The sequence below is a fragment of the Phallusia mammillata genome, chromosome 8 (assembly GCF_965637545.1).
Source record: "Phallusia mammillata chromosome 8, kaPhaMamm4.hap1.1, whole genome shotgun sequence".
Lineage (NCBI taxonomy): Eukaryota > Metazoa > Chordata > Ascidiacea > Phlebobranchia > Ascidiidae > Phallusia > Phallusia mammillata.
In genome coordinates, this window is record NC_137259.1 from 5,398,263 (window position 1) to 5,417,299 (window position 19,037).

The 19,037-nt window shown below is 35.4% G+C and overlaps 2 protein-coding genes across 3 annotated transcripts; one reads left to right on the plus strand and one right to left on the minus strand.

Annotated features, from left to right (window-relative positions):
- Window positions 1-258: 258 nt before the first annotated feature.
- On the minus strand, window positions 259-12,236 carry LOC145204506 (islet cell autoantigen 1-like). 2 transcript variants are annotated; one of them, XM_080077097.1, is made up of 13 exons: window positions 12,008-12,236; window positions 11,188-11,368; window positions 10,992-11,064; window positions 10,691-10,814; window positions 7,926-8,124; window positions 7,803-7,868; window positions 6,896-7,054; window positions 5,731-5,831; window positions 5,029-5,129; window positions 3,711-3,845; window positions 3,087-3,293; window positions 2,401-2,646; window positions 259-2,248 (listed from the first exon to the last, which is right to left on the minus strand). In XM_080077097.1, exons 1-13 carry the CDS (start codon window positions 12,022-12,024, stop codon window positions 2,118-2,120), a joined length of 1,740 nt encoding a protein of 579 aa, XP_079933223.1. In that variant the 5' UTR covers window positions 12,025-12,236; the 3' UTR covers window positions 259-2,117. The 2 variants fall into 2 exon arrangements, with proteins under 2 accessions (XP_079933223.1, XP_079933224.1); XM_080077098.1 differs by having other exon boundaries at window positions 5,731-5,813; window positions 12,008-12,216.
- Window positions 12,237-13,380: 1,144 nt separating this feature from the next.
- Window positions 13,381-18,822, plus strand: LOC145204812 (uncharacterized). The gene is made up of 7 exons (XM_080077403.1): window positions 13,381-14,754; window positions 15,020-15,171; window positions 15,243-15,398; window positions 15,581-15,812; window positions 16,171-16,302; window positions 17,098-17,260; window positions 17,420-18,822. Exons 1-7 carry the CDS (start codon window positions 14,648-14,650, stop codon window positions 17,927-17,929), a joined length of 1,452 nt encoding a protein of 483 aa, XP_079933529.1. The 5' UTR covers window positions 13,381-14,647; the 3' UTR covers window positions 17,930-18,822.
- Window positions 18,823-19,037: the final 215 nt, after the last annotated feature.

The window sequence follows — 19,037 nt, forward strand, 5'->3', positions numbered from 1 at the left end:
TGTTCTTTCTAATGAGATTTTAAGGCCTACGTGAAAATAAAAGTAGCCTATAAACCGCCACTGGGAAGTGAGAAAAAAAACAATTTTTACGTTGTTCACTGCTCGAAAAGACGCGTGCATGTACACAAAAGTTGCCCTTTTGACAACCCGTCCAAAAAACGCAACCAGTGATATTACCCGCAACTCGACGCCAGAACCAGCCCAATTGGGCGGGAAAACCACGACACTAGTCTTTAGTCAGCCAAAAAAGAAGAACAGTTGTTCAGTAGATACGTTTATTACTACATAATGACGTTTATTACGCTTAACAAAGACAGCACAAAACAAATAACACAAGACGAATAACCCAAAATTCCTAATTCCAACAGGAAACAGGATTAGAAAATAGTGGACAAACTCAAAACCGTCGCCAACTTGTCTGGTTGTGACTAAAACGAAATTTTCCCCAATAACACTAATGTAGAAAAACCGAATGATTTGAAAGCGCATTGCAGTACACTATTCGGACGACCACCACAAACAGAAAAATTCCTATACCTATACACTACATAATAAAAGATACTGCAAATTTGGTTTCAACTCGTCAGGCATATTACGAGCTTGTGTGCTTAACGGGTATAAGAGTTAAGTGAAAACGAAGTAGTACAGATGTACACTTGTCAGTTGGTGGAAAAGTAAACCAGATTGTAGCTATTGCACATAAAAAACACAATATAACTGTTGTAAAAACACCACTGCATAAAGAAATAGTAAATAATTTGGGCAGAAAAATAAGTGAATTTTCATCCAGACTTTTTATTAGGTCTATGTGATAAGTTTTTGGACAAAAACGTGTGTACTGTAACAAAAGAACTGCAGACACATTAAAGAGAGCCTAGTTAGAAACACAGAGTGCAAATAAACAAATGTTTTATTTTTTTGTTATTGATTGTGGAAATGAATTGTGGTTGTGCATTAAGAGGATGGGAAACAGATGTACAAACAAGCTACAAAAAAGACACCAACATTAATATGAGTTTCACTATGAATGGTTGACTTTAAAACTTACATACTTAATTACATAAACAAACTAATATTGCTATTGTTTGGGATTGTGGCATTTTAAATTGTTTTGGCACATAATGTCAATCAGTGTTTAAACCAGGTTTGCAATAAATTTAATATTTTATGGCACATTTGCAAAGTAAAACCATTACCGTTTTAATTTAATGATATTAATAATATTCAAAACAACAACACTTTCAAACAGTACAACCAAACTGAAAAAAGTAAGGAACATATTAAACAATCTTTAAGAATGTGGACTGCTTAAATTGTTTTACTGCATGTTGTACCAAACTCTTTGAAAGAAAATCATTGTAAGCAAAATTCAAAAATTTAGTCCTAAACGCGTACTTGAGCTTCATACATAGAGTCTACTAAGAAACAAAGTAGCTTTACTAAAAGAATAACTGCAAACGAACCACAACCTATCCCTTAGATTTACAGACATGATTTAGTATTAACTAACATTGCTACAAAATTACCTTAAAAAACACAAAACACTACGACAGAACAGAAAAAAACATTTGCACTTCCCAAGATATAAACATTTTAGCTTCATATTTACAATCAGCCAATGTAGACACAACATTGAAATATAAAGCTTTTCATGGAAAATGCTTCAGTCACAGACAATTCTAGGTTTAAAACAGAACAAAAGCTAACATCAAGTACCGACTCATCAACACGAGTATTTTTGCACAAATCTGCCAAAAAGTATTTTTTAGCAGCCTTAGACAGACACTTAGTCCATAAATATTTCTAATTTTGACCGTAAATGGTATTTTTCCAAATTGTGTCTTTAGTGGGGGCATTTTCAATTCAGTTTAGTGGGATGGTATAAAAATAGTTTGAGAACCAACAATCCATGCCAAATGCTACAGTTATAAAGGTGCAAAGTCCAGAATTCAACTGGTCTATTCATTAAAGGTAATAAGACAAACAGAAGAGCATAAGAGAAAAAGGCAAACCACAGCACTTTGGGCTAATCTATCCCACTGCTCTCTTCTTAAAGCTGAGAGCTTGGTCATCAACCAGTAACATTGAAGATTGTAGACTCACTGTAAGGTGTCTTGTTAACATGCCCCACCCTCCGGCTTTTGCTTGTCATTAGTTTCATCTTTTTTCTGTCCGAGGGCATCCGGATTTTGCAGAGGGTCAAGCTCAGCAAAGAGGTTAAACCAAGCAGACATGTTACCTTTTTGATCTAAATGCAAAAATCTTTATATTACTATACTTAGAAACAGACTAATAAAAGGGCTGTTAACATTAGACTCAAAATTATTATTTTGGAAAAAAGTTGATTGAAAAAACAGTTTTTTTGTTAACAGTTCTGTACTTAACATCTAAGAGCCCCACCTTTCTTGGCCTGGGGTTTGGGGGCAGCCCCTTGGCCCATGTTAGGTTGACCCTGTTGCTGTTGTTGCTGGTAGTTACCCATCATAGGGGTGTTACCAAACATGGATTGATAAGATGGGGGCTGCATCTGACCCATCATTGGGGGTGCCATTTGTTGCTGGGGGTAACCGGATGGAACCATTTTTTGTTGTTGTTGCATTTGAGGCATGTTTAGTGGCATTTGGCCCATCTGGGGAGGGTGATTGGCTAAAAAAGGCAAACCATTCAAAATCACAAAAATCAGAGGTTAGAATATTTTACAGCATATAACAAAAAATTCAAGGTCTATCCATAATGTTTGATGTCTGTACAGCAACCAAACCAAACAACTATGTAAAGCAGGGTCCCCAGCCTCATTAGGTACATAAAACAACTTTGCAGTCTCGCATTCCATCCTTACTTTAAATTCAAGAAATCACTTTGATGTTTCAAAAATATCGACGAAAATAAATCAGAAACCAAATAATCGAGTCAGAGACAAGTTGTGAACATTTAATGCTCTGGTCAGTTTGTGCAACTGTTCGGCCGAGTTTAAAAACAGCGATACTCAGGACATAGTACTTGGGTTCTGGCTCGGCTCGACCCATCCCTGCAAAATATTGTGCCAGTGGCCTCATTTAACCTAGGTTAAATTGTAAGTAACATACCAGTCATTGGAGCCCCAGTGGTCATCATATCCATTAATTGGGATGGGAGATATCCAGATGTTTGAGGAGGATTTGAGTTTGGTGCCTGCATAAGTCCACTGGAGTCAGGGACCTTTTGGGGTACTTCTCCAGCTGGCTGGGGCACGGGGGCTTGGGTGAAGTCACCAAAGACAGACAACCATTGCGATTCCAAATCACCACCTGATTCTGTACATAAATGAAAAGTCCTTCAAATCAAAAAGTTCCCCTCTGTCAGACTACCAAAGCACATTTATAATCATGTAGTTCAGGGGTCGGCAACCACTGACACGCATGCCACGATTGGCATGCAAAATGGTTTTCATGGCACGCCAACCGATTTGCATGTTTATATTAAAGTAACAATTTAAGATGTTACTTGGTATAGTTTTTATCATGCCATTTGTCTTAAAACTTAGCCTTACATGCACCATACACTCTACTTTCTCCTTATTATTGATAGCTGGTGGCACGGACCACTATTATTCAGAAAAATGTTGGCATGCAAGGTCATTAGCACAAGTAAATTGGCACACGTCACCTAAAAGGTTGCCGATCCCTGATGTAACTTGTGCCATGTAAGTCAAAGATTTAAAGTTTCCTTACCTGTCTTTTCTTCCTCTCCTAGGATGTCATTGAGAAAGTCAAGATCTTCCTTACTTGGCTGCTCGAAATCTGTGGTTTCCAGGTTGCCAAGCAACAAGTTATCATTGTCTTCTTGTTTTGCCTCAGTTTGATTTTCTGTGAATATTACAAAATTAAATATGCTGGTAAAACAATTTCACAAAATAGGTTTAACCTGGAAGACTGGTACCAGTAGAAAATTTTATCACATAATGTAACATTTAAATCAGCATGAAAGCATGTTTGAGTTCATATAAAATCAAAAGCATGTCAAAGTTCATGCAAACCATTGACAGTGTTTCTCAAACAACACATATGGACATATATACCAGAAACAAAACTTATTCTTGTAATTGCTGTGCAACATGCATACATTTTTGACAATTTTAAGTTTCAACTATTTTTTTAATGTTGTAACAGCTGTATTAAAATAAACAGTACCAACAACTTGGCACACAATATAATTTTGTGTGCCACAAAAAATAATAATAAAAAAATTGTTCTACGTAATTTAGCTGGCTAACTAAAGTAACAAAAATAAATCTTGCTTGGAAAATTTAATTGGTACAAAAAAAGAAACAAAAATTGACCCAAAAAGCATAGTTTTTGAATAAAACTCAATATATGCAAAATGAATTTCTTCAAAAATAAGAACAAAATAGCATTTTAGCGCTTCAGCAGGCAATGCCTTACCCCCAACCCCAATTAGTGGTTCATCTACTGTGTTACATTCGTCAAGCATGCGAATGTCATGATATACATCACCGTGCATGTCTGACAAACCGTTTGGGCAATTTTCCTCGTCATAAAAATTTAACAATGAATCTAAGAATGAAATGTGCATTCGAAGACATGATGGAATTACACATCATGCAAATGTGAGTCATGACAGTATAACTTCATTTTGACCTTGATTTTATGATTGAAAAGCATGCATGCTTGTATGATAACTTTAATAATCAAAACAAGGTTATTGCTAACACCAATGTTAAAGTCTATAACACACAAAAAACATGTTTTCAGTACCTAAAAATGTTGTGGTTGCTATGTTATTCATTTTATTTTTTTATATCCTGATAAACTTATGTTTTATTTCTTGTTTAGGATGTAGGATGCTATTCCATGGTGAAGATGATTTTTATATGTTCACATTGCTTAAAGACTGATTTAAGTGTTCCGAAAGCTTCAGTTTACTACATATATATTATCCTGCAATCGTCCGTAACAAGTGTACAATGGTTAAGTACAATTTCTGTACAAGCACAGTTTTTGTGAACATAAAAATTGAATGTTTTCCTACCTTTATCACCATTCCCATTGTGAATATTTAAACTGTTCATGGGGCCTTCGATTTTGTCTCCACCATTATCCCCTATTTCCTGATCACTTAGGCTTATCAACCTGCATAATTAGAAAAACATTTTTTACAGTATGCATTGTACAGTTTACTGCACCAAGACATTCAATGCAGAAAATAGAGGCAGATGTGTAGAGCCCGCAAATTAAAAGGCTTATAGCCAGGGTTGCCATACCACCCTATTTCTAGGATTTGTCCTTATTTTGAAGGGTAATGTTTTACAAAAATGTATTGTCCTTATTTCTTCTTTTTGACTTACGTCCTTATTTTGTCTTATTTGCAACAATTAATGTTAAATCCCTGCTACACGTAAAAGTAAACCTATACCTGAGCTGTTGTGAGATGTACGAAGTATTTTTAGCAAACATAGTGTTGCTGGAACAATTTTTTTCCGGCCAAATATTTTGCATGTGATATGACATGGTTCGTATAAATGCAAAGATTTGTTCAAAAACGTTTGTTTCGTTTGGTATAAAAATCAAATTTTGCAGTTGCCCTTATTTTGAGGTTTATGTCGATGGCAACCCTGCTTATAGCAGTGGTTCCCAACTAGAGGGAAATTCTTTCCTAAGAGAGGAATTTTTAAACTTGAGGGGAGGAATTTTCAATTTTTACATGTGATTTGTAGATAAACACTTCACTTACTGATCAGTATTTTCTTCGGTATTGTTTTCGTTTTCGCTAGCAGACTGTTTTTCGTCATCAGACTTCTTGCATTGGTCGAGGTCCTGAATAGGATTCAATCCCTTCCATTAGACAACGCAGAAGAAATTCCAAGCAGAAAAACAAATCAAACAACAAATGTAAGAATGAAGTGGGGTGGGATTGTGGCAAACATGCATACTACTTTTGAAAAGGAGTAAAAAATTGTTAAACTACATTTAAATCAGTGGTTTTCAAACCCTGGCAGGTGACATTAGGTACTTTGGTAAAAAAATGGAACGTTTTTAGTGTGGATTATTATGTAATGAACACTTGTAATCATGTGTTACATGCTATTTGTGCTACAAACAGTTTTCAATAATCATATACATACAGCATACTTGTTTTAATTTATTTATCAAACGTTCCACTTGCATGCACCTAGGAAAAGATTGGAGATCAAGTTGCTATCATAGGAAGCCATATTCCAAGCTACGTTTTGTTAGTCCATACTATACCTAAACAGGCGCCTTAAATAACAATTGAGATGATTTTTTAAATCCCTAAAATTTATGATATTTGCGTAAAATGAATTTGTTGCTGGTGTATATTAGGCACTAATTTTAAATCAAAGATCAGAATATGTGAATTTTTTGTAAAATACAACTTGGGTACACCAATGCTGGAAATAACCAAATGTCCCCAAAGCATAAAAGCTTATTTTTTTTTTACTCTGAAGTACAGTGTCAGCTAAACTAAACTAAACCAATCAAGAAATTGAAAACTGAAACCTGCTTGCGGTAAAATATATTTGTTTGTTGCTAGGTGTTTTTAGACTTAAGGAAACTTTTAAAGGACTCATCTATGCTTGCAGACTCAAGGTTAAGAAACACTCCAGTATTACCACCCCAAAACAAAACAAAAATCATGCAATTATACATGCTTAAGTATCTAAAAATGTACCTAGGAAACTAAGTAAATATTTAAACTAATAAATAAAATTATGCAACATGCACTAAAAAGGTAAACAAATTGGTGACAAAAATATGATCAAATTTGAAAAATCTTTTAGAAATCATTGTGTAAAAACACCCACATTGAACTGATTTATGATAATACTTAGTGATTGACTGTTTTGTCATTAAAACACATATTAAGAAATGTATACCTTCAGTAGCTTAAACTCATAGTGTTGGTAGTCTTTGATATTTTCCAGAACTGCTGCCATTGTACGAGCAGTTTTCTCCCAAAACTTAATCAATTCATTCTGGTATGGCACAAGGACATTGGAAAAAAGGTTACTGCGTGATGCACAAAGTAGATCAACCTGCAAAAAATACATGTAAGTCAATTAAAGTCTTGTAATGCGTACAGTGTTGTGCTTGTGTTGCCTAATCGGGGTCCTATTTGACATCAAGTTTAGGTTTTGAGGCAAGTCATCAAATGACCCTTTTTTCTACATGTATGCATATTCGCAAGCAGTCAATTTACAGTACAAATGAGCTAGTTTCGGGCTTGCTTTTTTGATTCATCTTATAGTTGCACTTTTTGGATTAGTGTTGAAAAGAGGGAGTAGTGCATGTTGAGAATTTGCTCGAACATCCTGCTTAATGCAACAAGTTTGGTTGCACATTACCATTCATACAGAGACCAACGCATGTAAGAACTACAATGACATTACTACAGTTTGGAAAACACTTTCAGATTTTCATGTCACAAAAACAGGGAGAAAAAAGGTCAGACCACAAACATAGAAGACAAATTAACCACATAATGTGGTTTGTACTAGTGATGAACCGAACCCTCCTAAAAAAGTTCAGACCAAAACCTAAAATCCCCGTTTCTATGGATGTTTTCAACTGAACCATATTTTGTTGATGTGACATGTGAGTAAACTCAATTATGACAAACCAAACCTAACATTTGGCAGCAAATAAGTGTATTTAATACATACAGCAATTAGTTTGTAATGTTTCTGCCAACTGAAACTTCGGTGCATCACTAGTTTGCACAGATAAGTTAACTGTTTTGTTACAAAAAAATACAACACAACAAACTTTAAAAAAAAAATTTACCTTCTGGCAAACAGCCCACTTTAATTTATCAAACTTGTCCTTATTCAATCGAACTTCATTTTGCACCTAAGAACAAACACAAGTGAAACAAATCCGACACACGCCTGTAATTATCAAACATACCCTTCTGAATTTTTCCAGTTTTTTATACTGCTCAGGATCTAGATTAGAAGAAATATCTTGCATCCATCTTAGTGAGGCTCTGTAATTTGTCCTTGCAGCTTCCATTTGGTCGACAGATAAAACACTGTCCCCAACTGCACGGTAACGAAAAGTCTCTATGTCATGGTGCAAGCGACCCAATGGATTGCGAAGCGCTAATCTGAATGGTGAAAAAAGAGAAGTTATATCAACTGTGGTTGATCAATGCTTTTAAATGATTGCAATTTACCCACTAACAAAAGCATTGACTTCCTAAATTATGTTCTACAAATACAGCCAGTTTTTGTTTTTCATTTAACATCTTACCGGTCACATTTAAACTAGAATCTCCCAGCTTGTTGATTGGTGGATAAAGATTACAATGAATCTTATAATCTGTCAGGGATTGTATGTAGTTTTTAAAAAAAAGGTTTCTATCACTTTTGCCCATGTGGGTTGCAATGCTAAATGCAACAAACAATTTCAATGATTTTGTAGTTTTGATCAATTTTTCCATTTAAAAAAAAAGTTTTACACAGACAGTAGTAAACTAGAAGAGTGGCTTTCTGATATACTTCCATTTTATATATTCTATACGATATTTACCAATTTACTATACACATCATTTGATCTACACATATGATTGTTTTTGTAAACAAAAACTAATGGGTCCCCACATGCATGTTTGTGCGGATTTACGGTAAACAAATGTTGCGGTGATTTTTACATTCTTAAGGACAAATTTTTAGAAAGCATTAACCCAACAATAAAAAAAAATGTTCGTATTCTTTTTGCACTATTATTGTCATGTAATTACAAAAACATTAAAAAAACGTAACAAAGACTTAAATCTAATCTCTTGCTTTGACCCAGATATAGTCCTCCAAGGTCGGGCAATTTTTTTTAGAAAGCTGTAACAGTTGTGTTACAGACACTTTAAATTAAAAAGTGTATACATAACAAATTGTTTTTCATTTAACTTTGTTTCGCAAAACGAGTACCATTGACCTGTAGTAACCTCTCAGGGTGCACACGCCAAACGACTGTTTGACCTTTTGACACCGTTTTCAATAGCACGCCGTCATTCGTGTTCAACAATACTGTTAAGCCTAATTTATACATGCCTTGAGTATTGACTCCTAAATTGATTGTTAAAAAAACGCTACGTTATGAAGAAAGTTCTGAGCTGTGTTTGTAATACCGACGAGTTGACCTTAAGTAACCCGTGATCATGCGGCGGCCAACCTGACAGCGAGCATTTAAAAAAACATTTATTTGGCAAAAAAGTCAAGTTAATTTTTTCATCTTAACTTTTATTAACAAAGTTTTTCTTGACATATACAAAACCGAAGCACGGTTATTAGGCTTAAATCACGTCATAGGTGTAAAACCTTCGCCAAAACTAAAAATGTGAGTGATAACTTATTAAAACGACATAGCATTGCTGTGCAAAACAGCTGATTTCTAATCACTGAAACGATGTCTCGTAAAACGTCTGTCCGACGTCAAGCTGAGCCCTCCCGCTATCGTAAACCAGTGAGTTACTCTCTTGGTACTTCTGCCTACAGTGTCTTTCTTGACCAAACGAGCGTTAGACACATTTACGTTTCGGGGGCCTGTGGGTGAATCTCTGGGTCATACGGGGTCAAAATTCACATGGACCATCTTTAGACCAATATCTGTAATGTGTGTAAAATTGAAAAAGTTTGAACCATTCTTTCTTGATCAAAACGTGGGAACAATAGCCGCGCTAAAAATTTCACGTTTTGGGGTGCTGTGGGTGAACCGAGGGATCAAACGGGGTCAAAATTCACATGGACCATCTTTAGACCAATACCTATTATGTGTGTAAATTTGAAAAAGTTTGAACCATTCTTTCTTGACCAAAACGTGGGAACAAATCCGCGCTAAAAATTTCACGTTTTGGGGGGCTGTGGGTGAACCGAGGGATCAAACGGGGTCAAAATTCACATGGACCATCTTTAGACCAATATCTGTAATGTGTGTAAATTTGAAAAAAAAACAAATCTGCGTTAGAAAGAAAAAAAGAAAAAAGAAAAAAGAAAAAAAGAAAAAAAAAATATAGACAAAAACAATATGTGTCCCCTTCAGGGAAGGGGACACATAATTAGGTTTTAAAATGGATGTGTGTCAAACCTAGCAACCCAGGTGTACTTTTGTCACAGCCATACAAACTTGTAAGCCTATTCAAAATGATCTGACATTACAACTACCAAACAAATCATGATTGATTTACATGGCACAGCAGTTTCCTGTCTATAGATCAGTCCATTAGAGCAACACAGTCTGCCCATTAATACAACTTGTCTTTTTAACAACAGGTTCTTCGTACAAATGAACATAAATATATATGATATGTTATGAAAACTACAAGAACATGCCAAAAGTGATATTTAAGGTGTATCACTCCTGTTTCAGAAAATACTTTTAGCTAAAATATTATGTATATAATTCAGGAATATATATTAAAAGCAATGGACATAATTTGTCTTATTTGAAAGCAGTACTAAAATTTGTATTCAAGGCAAGGGTTTCATTAAAACACAATTGTGACTCATTTATTTAATAACTGTGACATATGTTTAATTTATTTCAAAACAATAACAGCTTGAACAATTTCATGAAATATGTCATGAAGTAAATTTGCATCAAAAACATTGTGCTGGTTTACAAGGCAATTGTATTTTGAACATTATATGTGTTATTATATGTTTGTGTTGACAAACCTTTGTTGTGCAGTGTAACACTGTGATTTTCCAACAGCAGCCATCATCTTGCCAGCTTGAGTTTTATCTTGTGCCCCCATATCTTTCAAAAATCGTCCCATGCAGTTTTCATCTCGTGACAGAACTATAAATCATGATCATCAAGGCTTGTTTCATTCAAGAATATATAGTCAACTACTACAACTCTTATCCATTAACTTATCCATTGCAAGAATACTATTCTGCAAATGAGTATGGTGACTTAGATAATACAAAAACTCAATTGCTTATAATTTTTGCTTATAATTAATTTTAAACTTACCACAAATGCAGTTTTGATAATTTTCCACAGCCTTGATCAGGTCAGCACAGGTTGTTTGAACTGTTCGAAAGAGCTGAAATTAAAAAACACAAACATACTGTTATGTTATTTTTTTAAAAATTGGTGGCACACTCGAAAGCGTAGTATTTTGCACGAAAACTGCTACACTTGTTTTGTAATGAAAAATTTTTCTCACATCAAGCTTTGCATCCAACTCAGAATCACTGGACACAATGCACTGATCATCTGACTTTCCCAATTTCTTGCGAAGGACCTGCTTGGCCGTCCAGAAATCCCTTTGCAGTTTGTTGACTGTTGAGAGGTTTGCCTCAAAGACATTTCGATCATATGATTCCCCAGAAAAACCAGCATTGTCACTACAATACAAACTTAATTAAAGTTTGGTAAAGTACAAAAAATAGCCAAATTCTATACTCAATTTGTGAATGCAACGCTAACTGTGTACAAATTAAATGCCAGCAGATACCTGCAATTGTAGCTTTAACATTTTGATGTTAAACATGTGTGAATTAATGTAATCAATTTTATATTTTTGTGTAGAAAGTGAAATAAATGATAGTTTAAACACAAAATATCCTTCAAATGTGTGAATGTACAAACATCAGTAGTAATTTAACAAGCTTGTGTTTAAGTTGTGTGATTAAAACTTGTACAGTTTTACAGCATATGTGCGATTGTTTGGACATATGCTCACACATTCAGTCAATTTTACATAAACATTATAGTTTCCACACACACTAAGTGTAATAAACTTTAGAGCAATTCTTAAACATCAAAATTTTATCAAAAAGCTTTGTTTCTATTTGATTATTATGAAGTATAGAGTATAGACAGCTGACCCGACACCATCAAAGTCAAAAATGCAAAAAATTGCATCTGTTTGATGCACAACTTGTAGTAAAAACTATAATAGAAGCAGAATTGCACAGTCCAATTGCACATAAAAAACGCAACCCACATTAATCAAGCCAACAAACATTAAAAAAGACACTCACTATCGATGCATGGACATTGTGATTACTGATTTGTGACGATTCCAGTTGGATTTCCAACAATTCCACTCGCGTTTTAGCTTTCAAGCGTTACCAATTTAAATAACAGTTTTAACAATTCATTCCAGGTTGACAAGCAAACGTTCTTAAGTTAGTAATATAAATATTTGTCAACAATACAAAAATTATTCCAATTTGTTAATAAAGATCGTCATCATCAAATTCGTCACGCTTGACATATTGTGGTGGAAGAAGCGTGACCACTGATCACATAGAAGTTTTAATTATTAAAATAAATTAAGTTAAATTATTAGAATAACATTTATTTAAGTTTTTATTTTATAAATGCTACAACTCCAAAAACTGTAACAATTTTATGCAAGAGGGGTAAAAATGCAAAGAAGAACAAGGGTAATAACTTAACTGTGTGCAAGAAACCGCAAATTGTTTTGCTCGTTTGCGTACACCACTCAACTTCTTTTTGACACCTGCTACAGACTATAGCAGTGGTTCTCAACCTTTTTTCTTTCGTGGCCCACTTTCATTGCACAAAAATTCTGTGGCCCAGTAAATTTTTATGAAAGAAAGAAACAACTATAAAGTAGGTTCAGAACAAAAAAAAACTGCAGGACATATTTCAAACAGATATTAAGTTCAAAATATGTTAATGCAAAATATCATAAAACAGCACTTTCCCTTCTTTAATCAAGCACTTTCAGTTATAACCGAATAATTGGACCATTGATATTCTGCTATTATCTGGCTTTATTGTAATCACAAAGTAGTTTATTACATCATAAACATATAGGGTTGCAGAAACTCAAAGTAACTTTATACCGTAAATAGAATAATTCAAATTAATTTACATTCCTTCTCAATTCCTCCCCAAGCCATTATTCTTGTAAAATTGAGTGTAGTGACACAAATAAAAGTAAATTCTTAAAAAAATGATTTCTATTTGATTGGTCTGTGGCCCAATCAAAATGCTTCCATGGCCCACCAGTGGGTTGAGAACTGGTTGAGAACCGCTGGACTATAGCCTTTACTTGATTGTCTTGTTTTTATTTTTGCTGTATTTTTCAAAGAACTTATTTATGTTGTTGCTGTTGGAAACGACGCAAAAACTAAAAATAATTGCCGGCTTTAAATCGTTTAACTAGAGCCCATATCGTTTCTGGCTCTGGTAAAACTGTATTTTATTTTCATTTGATTTTGAATATCTGTGGTATTACTTTAACAATCTAAACAACAGCAACGAATTTTGTAGTTGGTGCAAATACTCAATGGAACTTGATTTGACACAGAAGTGCTAAAACAGTTGCAACAAAACTATGTGAAGCGACAAAGTTGCTATTTAGTATTTCTAACTTTGCTGATCAAACTGCCTAATCAGCACGTGATCAGCAGAAGGAATTTTGCTTTTAAAAGGCAAGAAGCGAATCCCGTGATCAGATCGCAGTTAAATCGTCAGGGAAATTTTTATACGCTGCAGGCAAACATTTACTTACCGAGACTGCTTATATACAGGACCTCAGTTGGGACCTTCGCTATTAGTACAGCTAACTTCATTCAAGTTTGTTATCATTCAGAAAATTGTCATTGTCTTGTATGCAAAGAGATTCGTTTCACTAATAGCGAAAATGCCAAATAGGTTAGATACCGCTGTATCGAAGCACGTAGGGTTTACGTGGAAAAATGATTTGATGACGGCTTTACATACCAATACAATTCTACAAATCGGCTAAAAAATATTCAAAGTCTAATCTAATATTTCAAGATTTATTGTTAGGTTATATACGTGAGCCAGGTAAAAAAGTTGTACAAAAATTGCGAAAAGTTTACTGGATTGTCTGGAAAAAACAGTTTGTCTGTATTTCTTTTCTTTTCAGTGAACCAGAAGTGTCAGTTTGGTGAAACCATTTTTAGTGAAACTAAGAGTGTAAGTCAGGGGTCACCAAACTACGGCCCGCGGGCCGGATCCGGCGCCCCTTTAAAAATCGGCTCGCGGGCTAAGTTTGGAAAGACGGCGGTAGGGCATGTAAACTATGCGGCCCTCGCGAATCATTATTAAACTTATCCGACCCGCAGTGAAAAAAGTTTGGTGAACTCTGGTGTAAGTGGTAGATAAATTAATAGTTTTAAACCTAAAGGCGGCACCGTTACCTTTACTTTGTTACAAACGTTTTATCACATTATGTCGCGCTTTATGCATTTGCATTCTTACTTTACCACTGAAACCAATACTGGGCTTTTCTTTACAAAAGCATTCCCCTTAGCAACTTAGCAATTTCGGTTTGATAGAGCTTAAGTGTAGGTGGTAAATTAATAGTTTTTAACCTAAAGACAGTAGGCCTACCGCATTTGTGTACAGACAGTTTTACGACATATACGTTCTGTGTTGAATGTATTTGCTTTGTTTCTTGACAACCGAAACCCAAACTGGGCTTTTCCTTATACAAGCATTCTCCTCGGCAACTTTTCAATTCCAGTTTAATATAGCCCGTCCAATAGTTAAATCAGATCAATGCAACTTGCGTCAATAAAACAATGGCACAATGCTGAGCGTCCAGCAACAACGTCAGCATATATAAGTGACCGACAAATGGCAAATTAGCATCAGACTGCATTCAAGCAACTTGGGAAATGTTTGTGCATTACGTGTGTTTGGTATTCTTTACTTTTTCTTGCGGACAGGCCTTGGCAAATGCAACCGACATTCAAGGAGACTGCGCACCTGCGGTTCACTCGGGGTAATTATTTATTACGGAAGAAAATAAAACTGTGATCGTACAGAAAAACAACGACTGCTTTCAGTAGCGTATTAAAAGCTTCAGTATTGTATCACAAAATACTGAAGAGCATGGTTATTGTAGGCTTTGTAATTTTATTACGATCATTTTTTTAAGTTTAGAAGATATTGGTCTGTTTGACTGCAAGTCAACTTTACTCTGGTTGGAATATTTTCGTCGTTGTGGTTTGAAATTTTGCTTTTCCTATTGAAAATATATTGTTTAGGTGCAAGTTCTTCTCCCAATACATGCAACTGTGGTGCGATGCTTCTAATGTGTCAGAGATCCCCGATCCAGCAACGATACGAAGTTTCGGTCCCGCAAAATTTGCAACAACGTTGTATATCAATAGAAGCTGTATTACCGTAATTAATACGGGTATGAAATCTATTTTTTAAGTAGACCATATATTTTGCCAAAGTTTACAATATATTTTCAATTCTATTCAGAAAACTTGAACAAGTATGGAGATTTAAAACTGGTGGATTTTAACAACAACTTAATTGAAACGCTGTCAGACTTCACATTCTTCTTGTGCAAAAAACTTAAAACAATAAAGTTGTCGTACAACCGGATTGAAGTTGTTGGACCCAAGGTTTTTGCAGGTAGGTATGCTAACTGCTAGTTACACAACTTTGTCAAAAAGCATTGTTTGCACCGGTTTGATTTTGTTGCTCAAAGTGTCTAACTTATGTTTTACTAAAACCATTGTTAATTTTGTTTATTAATAATTATTCTTTCCACAACAAAATTTAATTACAATTAACCATTACTGTTTCTCTCTCAGGACTAAAGCGACTAAAAGTGCTGAATTTGAACCAAAACGAACTCTCTGTTTTACCTGAGAAGTTGTTTAACGAGTTAACAAGACTTCGGGTTTTGGACCTTAGCAGTAACAAACTTTCACATATAACAACAAGGATATTTCAAAACCTCCTGTTTCTGAAATCGCTTGATTTGAGCAAAAACTGCTTGAAAACTCTGACAATGTGGAACTTGAGAGGACTTCCACAGCTCAGGTAGCAATAACAACGATTTATATGTTTGTTATTTTTCTCTTAAGGGTTTAAATCCTGAAAAGGTTTGAAAGATAAAAAAGAAAAGTCCTCTGGTACGTTTTAACCTTGTCCTATAGCTCAATGGTCGGCAACAACCTGGCCGCGGCCAGGTTCCGTAAGGGGTTCGTTACCGGGCCGCATAAAACTTGCTCAAGGTTCACATTGAATCAAAGTTGTAAACTGTAATCAGTTTTCAGTGCTGAACATTTGTGGTTTTCAAAGGCCGGTCCGTGATAAAAAATTTTAGTTTCAAACCGGTCGGCAGTATAAAAAAAGTTGCCGACCCCTGCTATAGCTAATAAACACTTTATGTGAACAGGAGTTTGAATCTGCGTGGAAATGCCATAAACAGAGTTGAAAGATACGCGTTTTTCAGCTGCCCTGGCTTACAGACCGTGGATCTACGGGAAAACGCTATTACCTGTTTCGACGAAAGACTATTCGAAAAATCGTAAGTTTGATACTACAGTACATGTCTGAACAAAACAGAATGGCTTTTGTCCTGAGCAAAGAGATTATATCATAACTAGTTTGTGAAACATAGCTGCTTTAAAACCTTTTTTACTATGTTTAGTTCGTTGCGAGTAACGAAATCATGTTCACATAAACAGGGGTTAAATATTACGGTAACAAATATGTTCAACAAATGTATGTTTTTTGTATGTAACCAGTAATCTCTTGCGCCGATGCCCCACTTCAGGTTGCTATTTAGCATTTGTTGCGTGCAAGTAATGGAGGCATAAATATTACACCAGACCAAGACAAACTTACATTTCCTCGTAACTCGTAACAAATCTATTTACACTGCAATCAAAATGTGTAGGAGAATCGTCTATGTCATAAAAACAAATAACCTTTTCACCTGTCGCTTTCAGTTATAGACACCCAACCCAAGCAGGCGATACTTAAGTGTTGTTTATGACGAGTTCATTTGTTGTTTGTTTGTTTGTATGTATTACGTTTATCCTCGTTGGGCGGGAAACGCCTGATGAATTCGTTTTGCTCACTTCATGTCCGACAAGGTACTTTGTTTTTCCCAAATTGATTATTTTGTCTAAGGGTCTAAAATTTCCCAAATTGATTATTTTGTCTTTGCTTAAGTTCAATTTAATCTATCGGTATCCACTGGATTAGACCAATCCCGTTATGGTTTTCCTTAGAAAAAGACAAGTGATCGAGACATGTTTAGAACCCATAACCTTGTTTAAACAAACACCAATGTTAAGCTCTTTCTTAAACATTTTAGGGAGATATCGACCATTTTGCTGAATGACAATCAAATACAGATACCAAAACCGAACTGGTACAGAAACTTGCCGCGCAGCAATCAACGGAAATTTATACAGGACGTTGAATCCATAACTGCAAACAATAAGTGGATGTGTGACTGCAATGTGTTACCTTATCAGGTAAAACAACTTTGATATTTTACGCAGTTCCTATAATGGGTTTGGAGATCATAATACACATAAGCGTTTCTTGTAAAGGGTTTTGCAGCTTTGGCTGTGAGTTTTGAATAAACTCCTTTGCTTGCAGCAAACTCCTATTATATTTACTGTACATTTCAGCACTTTCTCAGTGTTGAACTTAAAGACGTGGACTTTTGGGTCCGAAAGCTGGACATCGAATGCAGTGGACCAGCTGCCTTCAAAGGTCAAATGCTCAGCAATATTTCGGCACCAACAATTAACCAATATTATAATAACACATGCCACAGTCTTCTTCACTTCAAGTGGGACCCTTGTTTCGCCAAGCATCCATCTGTTGGAACGAAAATTCACGCGACTCCAGCAAGAACCACTAAAATGCAAACAACTAACTCCATATTTGGAGTTGAACCTACATTGCAGACGGTGCTGAAAAACAAGTCACCAAACTTAGAACATTTGCAATACGCTTCATTTGTAATTATGTGTTTGCTTGTGGGTGCGTTTTTTGTGGCCTTGGTTCTCCTTCTAGGCATGTTCCATCAAAACAGAAAGGAGACTCGACAACAATATGCGAAAGAAACTTGTTTCCAAACGGACGAGAGTGTCGTGTTTGTCGGAAGCCGTTCGTCTTTTCAAGATTCTGTTTAATGCAAGTAAACAGGGAGGTCTACATCAAAGTATATATATACCGCTATTAGATTTATTGTACCTGATTTGGGATTAAAACTGACAAGCACAAGACAAAAACCTTACCTGTTGAATATGATTATATGTGTTGCATATTTCTCTTCATTTAAGTTAATGTTGGAAATAAGTTTCGTAGCCGAGACAGCCATTCCTAATCACGAAAACACTTTGCAGCGTTATGGTGGCTAAAGAAAAATCAGATGCCATACAAATGCAACTAAACCAGTCACATTCGCTTTATTATCGTTATATATTTTGTCTTCTTTATGATCGGTATGTTCTTGCCTTGTTTTTATTTTATTCGCTTGGTGGCGTAATTGGTTTAGTAACAGCAAACCTAGATACCGACCATTGTCTACTTGTTGAATTGCAACGAGTGCTTATGAATTGTTACTTGCGTCACCAGTGGTTCCTGACTCGTTATCGTTTTGAATCTCTGGGATGGTGTGTCCTGTTTTTATTCGTTGACGATGGTTCTCGGTCGTTTGGTAATTTTTGACAGTTGTTTGTATTGCATTTATGAGGATCTTAACTTTGAAATTATTTCGAAACTTTTTTAAGACGCCTGCTGTTTTAGGTCGGGTGATGCGCCAATTTGATGTTAAGAAAAATAGCCGGCTTAAAATCATTTTCTCAAACTGCTCTAGTACCACACAGAAGTATCAAAATTCCTACCTATTTAACCTGAACACCTTGTTGCCTTTTAATTTTTAGTTGTTTATAAAAAGCCTCTAGTTCGAACCAAATAAGTAACAATTGCGTAGCCTACAGATGTTGATTTCCAAAACATTGCATTTTAGGAAGGTCTTTAAAAGTGTTATCTATGTTCAGTGATTACACCACTTGCTTGCTAATGCTATGTGTTGTTGTTTTTCAGACCAGTCTAACAAATTTTTGTTTCGTGGTTCTATTTTCACCAAAGTTTAAGCTAGGCTTAGCCATTCGGCCTTTAGAATGTAGACTGAGCCTATACAAAAACCGTCGTGTGTGACTAACCAGTTCCTGTGGCGCCCTACATTTTTGCTTTGGTTCTTCACGTGTACACGAAAGCTGAATGCACATAAGGTGT

Coding starts and splice junctions, on each gene's coding strand:
- LOC145204506 (XM_080077097.1), bottom strand. Junction 11,065..11,187: donor AGTTGGATGCAAAGCTTGAT/GTGAGAAAAATT, acceptor TTTTAATTTCAG/CTCTTTCGAACAGTTCAAAC. Junction 8,125..10,690: donor TGTTACACTGCACAACAAAG/GTTTGTCAACAC, acceptor TTCACCATTCAG/ATTAGCGCTTCGCAATCCAT.
- LOC145204812 (XM_080077403.1), top strand. CDS start 14,648: ATGTTTGTGCATTACGTGTGTTTGGTATTCTTTACTTTTTCTTGCGGA. Junction 15,172..15,242: donor TATTACCGTAATTAATACGG/GTATGAAATCTA, acceptor AATTCTATTCAG/AAAACTTGAACAAGTATGGA. Junction 15,813..16,170: donor AGAGGACTTCCACAGCTCAG/GTAGCAATAACA, acceptor TTATGTGAACAG/GAGTTTGAATCTGCGTGGAA.